Source organism: Fukomys damarensis, unplaced genomic scaffold (assembly GCF_012274545.1).
Source record: "Fukomys damarensis isolate Sample0158 unplaced genomic scaffold, DMR_v1.0_HiC HiC_scaffold_11, whole genome shotgun sequence".
In the NCBI taxonomy this organism is placed as follows: Eukaryota; Metazoa; Chordata; class Mammalia; order Rodentia; family Bathyergidae; genus Fukomys; species Fukomys damarensis.
In genome coordinates, this window is record NW_022900923.1 from 28135246 (window position 1) to 28148430 (window position 13185).

Here is a 13185-nt window from a genome sequence, read left to right on the forward strand (position 1 = left end):
GTGATACGTAGGGGAAGAACAAAAAGGGAAAAGAAAAAAATGTGAGAGAATGAAAAGATGAAAATAAAGTGTTTGTAGATGGGGAGGGGAGGAGGGGGTGAAGGGAGGGCAGAGGTAAGGGGAAAAAAATGAGAATCAAGACTTGCCATGTAAAGGTACATGATCCCAACAATGAATGTAACTGTACTGTATCCCTAAATGTACCAATAAACTCAATAAAAAAAAAAAAGAAAAAAGAAAAAGACTATAGAACACAAAAAGAAGGGATTGAGAACACGTAGACCTCTCTGTCCTGCCCTTACTGGAGACAAAACACAAGGATGCTTGAGAAAATCCTGCCTCACGGAGACTAGAGAGTGAAGAATTCCTCAAAAAAGGATTGCTACATTAACCTTAAAAACCTTTCTTAGACTTTTTGTCAGATAATTCTGATTAAAGTGTTCAAAAGAAACAAAAACAATATTCCATTCAAACCATGAGAAAAAAATTCCATAAATACAAACACTCTCTAAAATTATAAAGAAATTTAAAATTTCTTTCATTTTTAGAAATAAGCAAATAAAGTGGGTTTAAAGAATCAGAGATACTATTAAATGATAATCAAAAGGAAATTTGTGGTAAATATTAAAGAAATCAGATTTATTTAGTTCAGTACTTCTTAATATGGTTTGTAATCTCTGGGGTTTCTTTCCTCACAATTGTGTCAAGAGATCCACAAGATCAGAACGGTTTTCATAATAATCGATGTTATTTGTCGTTTTCACTCTCATTGCCTTAGCAGTGTACAGTGAGTCTGCATAATGTGTGACATTCAGTAAAAAGAATGTAGAAGCAAGTATGTGCCTTCAGCTGCCTTTTATTAAACAAGACATTAGACATTATATAAATTTGCAAAAATGTGAACAATGCCACTCTTACTGCATTTCTCTTGTTTGGCAAAATATTAATTTTTCATGAAATATGTTTATTATGTTACAATATCACCAGTTTATTATAAGTTAACTCATATGTTTAAATTTTTTTTTTCAGTTCGATTTTTAAAATACTAAAAACAAATAAATGTAATTCACATAGAAATTCATTTGGGTTCCTGGTAATTTGTAAGAGTGTACTTAAGGAGTGTTCAGACAAGGGTTTTGATAAATACTGAATTACCATTAACTCTTTGAAAGGCTCTTATGCAAAGGGTAATGATCTCCCTGTTAGTCTTTTCACCCACAGAGGAAAGGACTGAATTTAAATTAGAGCTGAAGGAACTTTCTCAGTGGCCATGAGTGTTAAATCCTATAATAGGTTACCGGGAAATTTTATATATTTTACTATGTATAATGTTTCATTTTGAAAAAAGGCTCTTAGCAAAAGGCCTTCGTTGTATCCTTCAACAGTATGTTTTGTCTTTGGGAATGTAAAAAACAAGTAAATTTCAAAAATTGAAATGCATTTTAGTCCAAACATTTTAATACTTGCTGAACAACAAGGTCAAGTTGCACCCTCCCTCAGTGGGAAGATACTTTATGTCAACATCATCTGCTTTTATTTATGAAAATTTCCCAGAGGCACATAGACAACAGTTTTAGTTGCTTCTCTCATTCTCAAGTGGTATGTAGTAGCAAGCTTTAGAAGATGATCGGGAATTTTTTCATTTTGGGAGTGCTGGAAAATTCTTTGTTTTTGGCATTGATGGTTGCTAATGCAATATTTTTTGTATTTAATTGAAATTTAGAGGTCCTTTGACCTCTTCTCAGAAAATTATATAAACAAAAAGAATGATCTCTTGTCTTAGTTAGCTCCAGGGCTTTTTTTGCCTATCACAAGCAAAGAAAGTAACTTCTCAAGTCCTGGTTGCCCTGTGACACTTTGGAGAGTACCTTTGCAGGTTTGACTCCTGGGAGTACCGTGGAACTCAAAGAACAATATGGCCTTCTAACTTCCTGAAAGTTCTTAGGATTGTCACACATCTTTTAAATTGAGTTTATTGGTACATTTTAGGGATACAGTGCAGTTACATTCATTATTGGCATCTTGTACCTTTATATGACACATCTTGGTTCTCATTTTTCCCCTTGTCCTTGCCCTCCCTTCACCCCCTCCTTGCTTCCCCATTTGCAAACAATTTATTTCCATCTTTTCATTTTCTCACATTTTTTTCTTTTCCCTTGTTAGCTTTCCCCTACCCTTCCCACTTCCTCTACACCTTTAGCCCTTTTCTTCCTATTTCACAATATCAGTTGTCTCATTAGGATCTTATGTACTATTATAGTTTATTCATACCTGGGAAACTATTCGGTATTTACACATGTGTGACTTATTTATTTCACTTAGGAGTATATCCTCAATATGTGTCCCTTTTCCTATGAATGAATCTAATTTCTCATTTTTTATGGCTGAGTAATATTGAATTTTATAGAAAAGCTACATCTTCTTTATCCAATTTCCAACTGATGGGCAATTGGGCTGTTTCCAAGTTTTAGCTATTACAAACTGTACTGCTATAAACGTTGGTGCATATATATCACTGTGATATGATTCTTTTAATTCTTATGGCAAGATATCCAGCAGAGGGATGGCTGGGTCAAATGGAACCTCCAGTCCCAGCTCTTTGAGGTATCTCCATATTGATTTCTGTAGTGGTTGCACCATTCTGCACTCCCACCAACAGTGGAGAAGGGTTCCTTTCTCCCCACAACACCACCAACATTTGTTATTGTGTGATTTCTTGATAGCAGCCATTCTTTGTGGGGTGAGGTGGAATTTCAGTGTTGTTTTCATCTGCATCTCTCGAATGACCAGTGATGTGGAACGTATTTTCATATATTTACTTGCTGCTTTTACTTCTTTGTCTGAAAATGTCTGTTCATTTCAGATGCCCATTTTTGAATTGAGTCTTTATATTTGGGGGAGCTGATTGTTTTGAGTTCTTTATGTATAATAGTTCCTTGTCTGAGGAACAGCTGGTAAAATTTTTTTTCCCACATTGTAGGTTGTCTCTTAGTTCTGTTGATGGTTTCTTTTGCAGTGCAGAAGCCTTTTAATAATATGAGATCTCAGTTATTGATTCTTTCTGCAAGTTCCCGTGCTACTAAGAATTTGCCCATAAAATCTTTTCCTATGCCAATGTCTTCAAGAGTTCTGCCTAATTTACCTTTCAGCAAGTTTAGTGTTTCTGTTTTAATGTTTAGATCTTTAATCCACTTGGATTTTAATTTAGTGCATGGTGAAAGATAAGGGTCCAGGTTTAATATTTGGCAGGTTGAAATCCAGTTTTTCAAACACCATTTATTGAAGAGGGTATCTTTCTTCCACTGAGGATAGTCAGCACCTTTGTCAAAGATGACGTAGCTGAGTACATCTGGATTTGTTTTTGTGTTTTCCAATCTGTTTACTGATCCTCAGATCTGTTTCTTTGCCAGTACCATGCTGTCTTTATCACAGTGGCTTTGTAGTATGGTTTCAAATTGGGAATTGTTATACCCGCTGCCATGTGTCTGTTGCCTAGGATGGCTTTTGCTATTCTGGGTCTCCTCTGGTTCCAAATGAATTTTTGGATTCATTTTTCTAGTTCTGTGAAATATACTGTTAGAATTTCAATCGGAATTGCATTGAATCTGTATAGCAGTTTTGGTAGTATGGCCATTTTGACTATGTTGATTCTTCCTACCCAGGAGCAGGGGATATCTTTCCATTTTCTTATAGCCTCTTTGATCTCTTTTTTCAGAGTGCTTTAGTTTTCAGTTAGAGGTCTTTTGCTTCTTTTGTTAGATTGATTCCTAAATACTTCATTTTTTTGAATGCTATTGTGAAAGAGATTTTTTTTCCTAATTTCTCTCTCAGTGAGTCTTGTGTACAAGAAGGCTATTGATTTTTGGGTGTTCACCTTGTATCCGGCTACTCTACTGAATCTGTCAATTAAGTCTAGAAGTCTTTTGGTGGAGTTTTTTGGGTCTTCAGTGTAGACACATTTTATACCGTCATTTACAAAACAAACAAACAAAAAGATGTGGACGTGGAACTGTCATTAGATGTCAGCACATGTGCCTCTTTGGAGACTGGTCATCCTGGTTAATTTCATTCTTGGGCCAAGTGATCTCCTGCAAGAAGGGAGCTATAAGGATAAACAGCCTAAATTGTGCCTTATTTGACGTGTTGTGTGCTTTGGAACAGAAGAGGTCACTCGGGGTTTTAAGTGCTACAGGAATACATAGCATGTGCAAGTAACTCCGACATGCTAGTCTTTCCTTGGTTCATCTTACCCTCACATTTCGGGTGGGCTCAGTGTGCCATTCTACCTTGCACACCATCATTCCCTGCCTGCTTCATCCTAAAATGCCATAACTGCACCTTCGGAAATTGTAATGACTTCGAGTTCTGCCTAACTTATCTTCCAGCAAGTTTAGTGTTTCTGTTTTAATATTTAGATATTTAATCAACTTGGATTTTAATTTAGTACATGGTGAAAGGTAAGTGTCCAGTTTTAATCTTTGGCAGGTTGAGATCCAGTTTTTCCATAAACTATAATAGTACATAAGATCCTAATGATAAAATTGACAATATGAAATAGGAAGAAAGGGGCTAATGGTGTAGGGAAAATTGGGAAGGGAGGGGAAAGCTAATAAGGGGAAAAATGTGAAAACGAAAAAAAGGAAATGAAGTGTTTGTAAAGGGGGAGGGGACGAGGGGGTGATGGGAGGGCAGGGACAAGGGGAAAAAAATGAGAACCAAGACCTGTCATGTAAAGGTACAAGATCCCAGTAATGAATGTAAGTACTGTATATCTAAAATGTACCAATAAACTCAATAAGGGGGAAAAAAAAGAAATTGTAATGAATAGTACAGATTTTAGTTGAGGTATTCTTGGAGATTTATATAACAAAACTCCTCTGGCCTGTGTCAGAAGTTTCTCATCCATTTGTTCTCATTTTTCACCAAGCATTTCCATAGCCGCTCCAGCCACCTGTGTGGTCTTTTCTCCCCACACATCCGTATAATTTTTTCCGCCAGCTTATACCCCTCACAAGACAAAATTTAATTGGTAGTATTCAGCAAACTAAACACCTGATCATTAGATAAATTACAAAAACCTGTAGTTTTGCAAGCATTTCCTAGGTAACCAAAATACCTCCTGCCACAAAGGCATAGAAATATCTTTTCAACCCTCACTTTCTTGTTTACTTCTTACCTGATACAAGCCTCCATCCTAGCTTCCAGCCTTTCCCAGTCCTCTGGTGTAGCTTCAAAGAGCTTATCCTTATTTAGGTACATGTATAGATATAAGTAGGAAATGTTTGTAAATACTTCGTTGTGGGGTCAAAATTAAAACTATAGAAAGTGTCTATGTTGTGTAATACACTTGTATTTAAAATCTTTGCAAATAACTGTATTCAGAAATTTTGAAATCAAACCAATAGCTGAATAAATTACATAAATAATTTAGTGTTTAATGTTCTCTCCTTTGTTCTGAATTAGGAGATCTGGAGTTGAGGCCCTCAGCATTCCTCATCATTAATCCTCTCTTGGGACTTTTGAAGATTCAAGAAACTCAAGATCTGGATGCTGGTGATTATACTTGTGTAGCCATCAACGATGCTGGTAGAGCAACTGGCAAGATAACTTTGGATGTTGGCTGTAAGTGTCCTGATCTGATAGACTACTTTATTTTGAAATTGGTGTGTTATTTTTCCATGTGTAATAACTGTGACACAATTTTGTAGAAATTTCTGTCAGAATTCCGATCATTAATACAATAATGGATGTCCTCTTCGATCTCTTTTTTTCAGACTGTTGCAGTTCTCTTTCTTTGTTAGATTGATTCCTAGATATTTCATTTTTTTGAATGTTATTGTGAAAAAGATTTTTTCCCTAATTTCTCTCTCAGTGAGTCTGTTATTTGTGTACAAGAAGGCTATTGATTTTTGAGTGTTTACCTTGAATTCAGCTACTCTACTGAATCTGTCAATTAAGTCAAGAAGTCTTTTGGCAGAGTTTTTTGGGTCTCTGTGTAGAGTATCATGTCATCAGCAAATAATGACAGTTTTAACTTCTTCCTTTCCTGTCTTTATTGCTTTTATTTCTTTCTCTTGTTGAATTGCTGTGGCTAATGTTTCCAAAACTATATTGAACAGGAGTGGTGATTGTGAAAATCCTTGTCTTGTTCCTGATTTTAGCGTGAAGGTTTTCAGTTTTTGACCATTTAATATGATGTTGGTTGTTGGTTTTTCATAGATAGCTTTTATCAAGTTGATATAAAGGCCTTCTATTCCAGTTTTCTGCAGAGTTTTATGAATGGGTGTTGAATTTTATTGAATGCTTTTTCTGCATCTACTGAGGTGATCGTATGTTTTTTTGTCCTTAACTCTGTTAATATAGTGTATTACATTTATTGATTTATGTATGTTGAATCATCCTTGCATCCCTGAAATAAATCTGACTTGGTCAGGGTGTATGCTTTCAATGGACCACTCTGTGCCAATAACTTTTTATGTATTCTCTCACTGAACCCACACAACAGCCTTAACAGGAAGATGCTATCACTAGGTGTATTATATAGACAAGGAAAATGAGGCTCATAAAAGCCAAGGAATTTGATTAGGATTACAGAGCTGGATAGGAGCAGAGCCTGGATGTCTGAACTCCAATTGTCTGACTTCAGAGACTGTAGACTTCACCAGCATATCATCATAAATCACCATTTTCCTATCAGGAGTCATCCAGTCTGCCACCAAGTTCCTCACTAGTAACATCTGGAGGCCAGAAATTAAACATTAGCTGTAGACTATAAATTAGAGATGTTGATGACAGGAAAGGTAACAGATGGCGCTTTTACTTCATTTTTAAAATTCACTAGTAATTGCTCTCCAGTGTATAAAATAAAGTACTAAATACAAATAAATGTCAGTCACTATGTGAAGGATACAATGTGTGCATGACAACTGTATTTGGGTTAGTCAAGAAGTTTAATTCCCCTCCTTCTTTGTTTTTGTATCACACAACTCTAAAAAATCTCTAAACAACAATCTCTAAACAATGTGGTTCATTTTGAAATAAAACAGAGCTTGTTTTTCATGGAAAAGAACCTGGCAGCTTCATTTAACAGATAATTAAACATTTACCTCTCTTAAAGCTTAAAAATATAATATTTTTTAAAATTGCATTTTAATTTATGTATAATATGTATGATGATTTTTATGCCAAAATTGTTTTTTAATCAAAAGTTATGAAAATGAATTTAAGAGCATTTTAGTCCTATTTAAGTCTTTAAATGAAAATTATGGCCCTCTATACTTCATATTTTGTTTTATGTAAACTAAATTTTTCCTCCTAGGATCTATGAAATCTTCTTACCCCTGGGCTAATGAAAATTTTTATTCTTGGTAATTATGGTCTTTAGATAGAACCAACAAAGCTGGAAATGAGCACAAAGACCACTATCAAATCTGTCCAGGGCACTATCAGATGAGTTTTCACCATGACTAAATTCTGTGCTTTTTAATAGAAATACCTCGGAAATTAGATTGCAAACTCTGGGTAGATACTGCCTCTGAGTCTACCAGGATTGTGTAAAACACACTAACATTTTAAGAAAAGTAAGGCCCAAATAAGGAGCATCTGGTAGGTAAAAAATTCTAGTTTTCAAGAAACATACTGACCATAGCATTTCTATTCTCAGCATTTTCTGGTCCTACTTCTTCTTCCTTCCTGCATGGATAGATCTTATTTACCTGATGTTCTTTTAGTAGTTTTTAGCCCTAGAGAGTAGAGAAATAGCCTTCTTGATGATGGTTTTAGCTGCTGGATTTTGCAGAGTGGTACATCATGTAAAGCATAAATAGCTGTTTGTTCTGGGGTGCATTACATTAGATTGGGAAACATCTCTACAGATATTTCATATTTATGCTTGTTTCCATAGCTAAACCGAACTTAATCTTCACTCATATTCAAGACCCTCACTCTACATGACCCTTTCTAAAACAACATATTTCTCAACTTTCATCTAGTAAATATTCTGATAGATTCATTAATATAAATTTAATTATTTGCTTACTCTAACCTTAACCATTGTCAACACTTGCCAGATAACTTAGTATTAAAGTCAACACCATTTAGGTTTCTGTTATGCCTTAACTATACCTTATTCACTATTAGCTCCTTCTTAGTGTAGCTTACAAAGGTTGATTTGAATTGGTGTGTTCACAAGAAATTGTCGTTTCATATTCTAGCAGATACAGGCTATAAATGCCAAGAACCATGTAAATCATAGTTGTAGTGATGATTGTTGTTTTCACTATTTAGTTTAAAGGAAAACACCACCAATTAAAACTTTATGGAGAAACTTGGGAGAGAATAGATTGTCTGCCTGACTTTCCCTATCTAGAAGATAAGGATATAATAGCTCCTAACTCCTAGGTGGGCTGTAAAGATGAAATGAGACATCATCACCAGTGCATATTCAACATGTCAGTTCTTACCAGCGAAGCTGCTTAATGCAACATATATCAAGTGGATGAATATTAACTGCACAAAATTTCCACAAGTGGTCATTTTCATTCTATGAGTCCTCATAAATAATAAAGAGGTGCCAGTGGTGGCATAGATTTTAAAATGAAGCATTGGGCTTTTAATATGCAAGTCACTGTTTCAAACTAACTTCTTTTTAGAAAAGTTTGAGACAAGTTAAGTTCTAAGCTTAGTAGTATATAAAATTATTTGAATTCCAGAACTGTTGGGCATAAGTAAGTAGCTTATGACTTAAAAAGAAAAACATGCTTTTATCCATAGCATGTAGTTATTTGGGCTTTTCCATTGCTTTTGTGAGCCTATTACTTCACATACTTAATCAAAAATAATGAAAGGGTTGTTTAATATTATTTTTGAGTTCTATCTTCTTGTCATGAGTATCCTTTTGCATGATGATGGTTTTACATTATGGACATTTCAGGTCAATAGGGAAAGTTACCAACGCTTCTTATCCTTTGTAAAAAGGCGCAGTGAGTTATGAAGTCATTTGGAAGTGAAGAGGATTGGCTACATCAAGTAAAAACTTGGCCTGGCAGAATTTTATTTCTAGAATTCCACACCACACAGGGTTTGAGTCTCAAGCTGTGGTTTCATGTTTTGTGGTTTGCTTGAACCAAAATGATGTGTCTAGTTATTTTAGGACAGAAAGTCTCTGGCAGGTGTAATTCAAGAGTTTCTATGCAGGGAATATATTTTTAATGGTCTCTTAGGGAACTGGAATAATTATTATGGAAAAGTTTCTAGAGCAAGGTGGACACTCTGTTTGTAATTATTATATTTTCAAGATAACGTGTGCATATAGCCACATCTATTTGTAAGTAACACAAAGCTGAACCATGGCATTGGCCCCGTGTAGATCTCAAAGCCTTGGTGTAAAATGCTTAGAGGATCAAACGTTATTCTAAAAGACTACCTGAAAAACCTTAAGTTAAAATGAACTGCAGATATATTGAACTCCAGAAATAAGATCTCATAAATTAATTCTTATAAATAGGTATTTTGATGATAGTAACTTGAATGGTTCCTATGCACTAAATGGATAGTGAAGATTATATCTTTTAACCACAGAAAATAGAAAATATTCCCATTTGTTCATGGGGAAATTTAAAGAGGAGGAGGTGAAATGATTTTCCCAAGCAGACTAAGCAGCGTGGAGCCACTGTTTAAATCCACTTGCTGGGCTCCTAACCTCTCTAAGCAGTGCAGCCTCCTCTGAGCAAGCCCCATATCCCTTATGATGCTGCTTTCCTCTCCCCCGTTTCTTTAATCTGTTTACCATCCACCCAGTGTACCTCACTTAGAGGCTGTGTTGACCACACTCAGGATAGGAAGTATTTAAGAGGTTTCTTGGCTGATCTAGGAGTCACTTCATTTTTTTGAGATTTGCTTGCCTTTTATGCTGTCTTTGGCTGCTTACATAGGGTCTGGTATTCTCATTTGTCTTGTTTTCTGATTTGAGGGCATGTATTCCTTGACTAAGTCTGCTTTCCATTGGATGGTTTCTCCCATCCTGATTCTCTTTTGTGGGTACCACATCATAAGCTGTTCTTGTCCCTTTTTATTCCAGATTATTTTCTTTTACTTCTGATCATTGTAGGTTATCTCCATTTTTATTGATGCTAATGTTTTAAAGTGTTGGTAAATTGATCTTTCTCCTAAGTATTTGGTTGATTCCAGGCCTTTTCATATCTTTTTTGCTATTTTAGAATTTGTTTGATGTGTATCACTGCATTACCTGCTCAAACTCCAAGTGTAACATATCTTGAGACTTTGAGACTTAACATCCATTTTTCAGCAAAGCTTTCTGTTTTAGGAGAAATGAAAAACTTTGGAGAATCAAGCAACGAGCTGCTTTGTAGACAATATTTAAAATTCATTTTGCTTTTAAAAATTGTTTTGCAATATTGGAGACACAGTAGGCAAGAACTGGATCCCTGAACTATATAGCCTCAGCCCTTTCTTTATTTTATGGCAAGGCAAGCTCTTGATAAACTCCCCCGGGCTATCCTTGAATTTTCTATCCTCCTGTCTCTGCCTCCTCAGTAGATGGGATTACAGGTGTGTGTCTCTGCACGTGGATTTACTTGCTACTTTTGTAAGTCAAATTCCTATAATACGGATTAAGAAAAATCTAAACACAAGTAGACCGCTTACTTCATAAAACATTTTGTTCCATTATGGTATTTAACCTAATTTTTGTTTGTTTAATAAATAAATATTAATAAATATTAATAAATATTTGTAGGTTCAATAAATAAATAAGAGCGCTTCTGAAATTGCCATGTTTCTTTCAGAAGTGAAAGTTCAAATGTATCGAGGTCGAGATTGTAATTATTAGAATACTTAAGGGCACAGTCACCAAAGCACATGTACACTAGATTATTATGGAAGTTTTTTCATATTGATTCAGTAATTCATTCACAAATATTTAGTGGCCACATATAATGCTCAGTACTATATTAGCCTCTATTAAAGTTAAAATATTTTTGCAGTATAAACTCTAGGAGAAAAAAAAGGAGGCATATAGTCTAATGCAAGGCTGAATGTGACAATTGCCTTGAATACAGGAAACAGCAAGTTGTCTGAAACTTTGGAAAGGAAAGAAATCACTTTTGTCTGAGATGATGGGGTGGCATCACGATGGAGGGTCCTTTCGAAGTGTGCTGAAGAATTGTCAGTGTGTCAACAGCTGAGACACTGAGGGGGATGATTAGAAGACAGGTACCAACATAAGAAAGGTCAGTCCTTGTTTGGAGAAGGACAAGGAATGCCAATTGCCCAGAGTAGGGAAATAACAAGAAATGAAGCCATAGAATTAGAAGTTCTTCAACCTAGTTTAAAAAAGTACTAAGTCTGCTTAGAAGACCCAGCTTTAGAAGTCCCATGAGGAGAGGAATGATCTCTGCCTGTTTAACAGTGGAAATCTGAACAATTATTAGATCCCGCGGAGAAGAGGAAGCCGATTAAATGGAAAAGATTGTGGTTGTGAACTTAAAACTTTTATTCAAAGTCATGTGCTACTGAGCAACTTAACTATCTTCAGTTGTTCATCTCTAAAATCAGAGTAAAAAATAGTACTTACCCATAGGAATATTTTGAAGATTAAATGAAATAATTACTAGAAAGCTCTGAACAAAACCCCTCGCTCTGAAAGTGATAATTATTGGCATTTCCAACCAGGATTTAGCCTTAACTTTATTAAGGAGCCAGCCCTAGAGGACCACCTCTTAGAATCTTACTGAAGCAGATTTCTTCCATTGCTGCCAATAGTGCCTTATATAGTTCTTGCCTTATGCCATGAAATCATTAGGTACACATTTCTGGGACATATTGAGAACCTCAGGTGTGTGGGCTAGCTGGCAATATCTTCCTTATGTTGCATCCCTGTGTTTTTCAGGGTGTGTCTCTAAATTATTTGCATCTCTTCCTCTCAGTTTCTGTAGGAAACTGGATTATACAGGTATCTGTAACTCCTTGTCTATAATTTTATTACTTCTGAATTATTATTTCTGCCTATGATATTAAGCATTTACTATACTGCTTTTATCAAATACTGTGTTTCAATACTTTAATTTGTATTGTTGATTCTCACAGTTCTCTAAATCAAAATTTTTGAGTTATGAAGAGCAAGAATATGATATTGAAGAAGGTCATAATGTAGGAGTAAGTACTATTGCCTTGTCAGATAATGATTATTAAATAAAAACTCTGGTATAAATTAAGGCCATGTACAAAATTCAGCCAAAGGGAGAAATTTTGGAAAAAATCAAAAATATTGCATTACAATGCCAACTTATTTATATGAAAGTTTTAAACTCTGAGCAGCATAACATGAACTAAAATTGAAAACAAATTCCTAACATGAGAGAATCCCTTTATTAAGGATGATCTAGTTTAAATTTCCACTCTTTGAATCATTTATTATTTTAAGGAAATGGTTGAGTTTTTTATTGCCTCCATTTAAGAATCAGAAAGAGACCTACCTGCTATTCTATATCAGATAGGAATAACTACAGGGTAAATTTATAATATTTTATTAACAATGATTTGATTCAAATTCAGCCTGTTGATAATTTAATAATCTGTTGATATTTAATATGCCTATCTTCTATACTGATGTCTTTTTAAATTTTTGATATCTTACAGCTCCCCCAGTTTTCATACAGGAACCAGTTGATGTCTCTATGGAAATTGGCTCAAATGTCACATTACCTTGTTACGTTCAGGGTTACCCAGAACCAAAGATCAAATGGCGAAAATCAGACAGCATGCCGATTTTCTCCAGACCTTTTTCAGTTAGTTCCATCAGCCAACTAAGAACAGGAGCTCTCTTTATTTTAAGTAGGTTAAAATTTTATATAAATATACACATTTATATCTTAGTAGATGAAACTATACTTATTTTGGGTGTGATATTTACAAGATTACAATTATCCTCCTATTTAAAATCTTCTCGACTTCTCTGTTGGTGACAAGGTAAAAACCTCAATCTTTATAGGTGTTCAGCTTCAGGCTTCCTGACTAAACCCCACAACCTTTAACTAGTCTGTGCCATGATTACTTTTAATATTATCTTTAATTGTAAGTGTTTTATAATGCTTTTATTATCCTGAAATAATCCCATATATTCATCTTACCTACATAATTAAAATATTTTAATATCTAACATGTCGT

At 34.9% G+C, this 13185-nt stretch overlaps 1 protein-coding gene across 1 annotated transcript in view; it reads left to right on the top strand.

Annotated features, from left to right (window-relative positions):
* The window catches only part of Hmcn1 (hemicentin 1), a 419231-nt gene that overhangs the window by 206661 nt on the left and 199385 nt on the right, over positions 1-13185 (top strand). Inside the window, exons 15-16 of the mRNA XM_010635433.2 lie at positions 5464-5622; positions 12658-12852. Of these exons, the coding sequence (XP_010633735.1) occupies positions 5464-5622; positions 12658-12852 (354 nt within the window). The remainder of the gene's footprint in view (positions 1-5463; positions 5623-12657; positions 12853-13185) is intronic.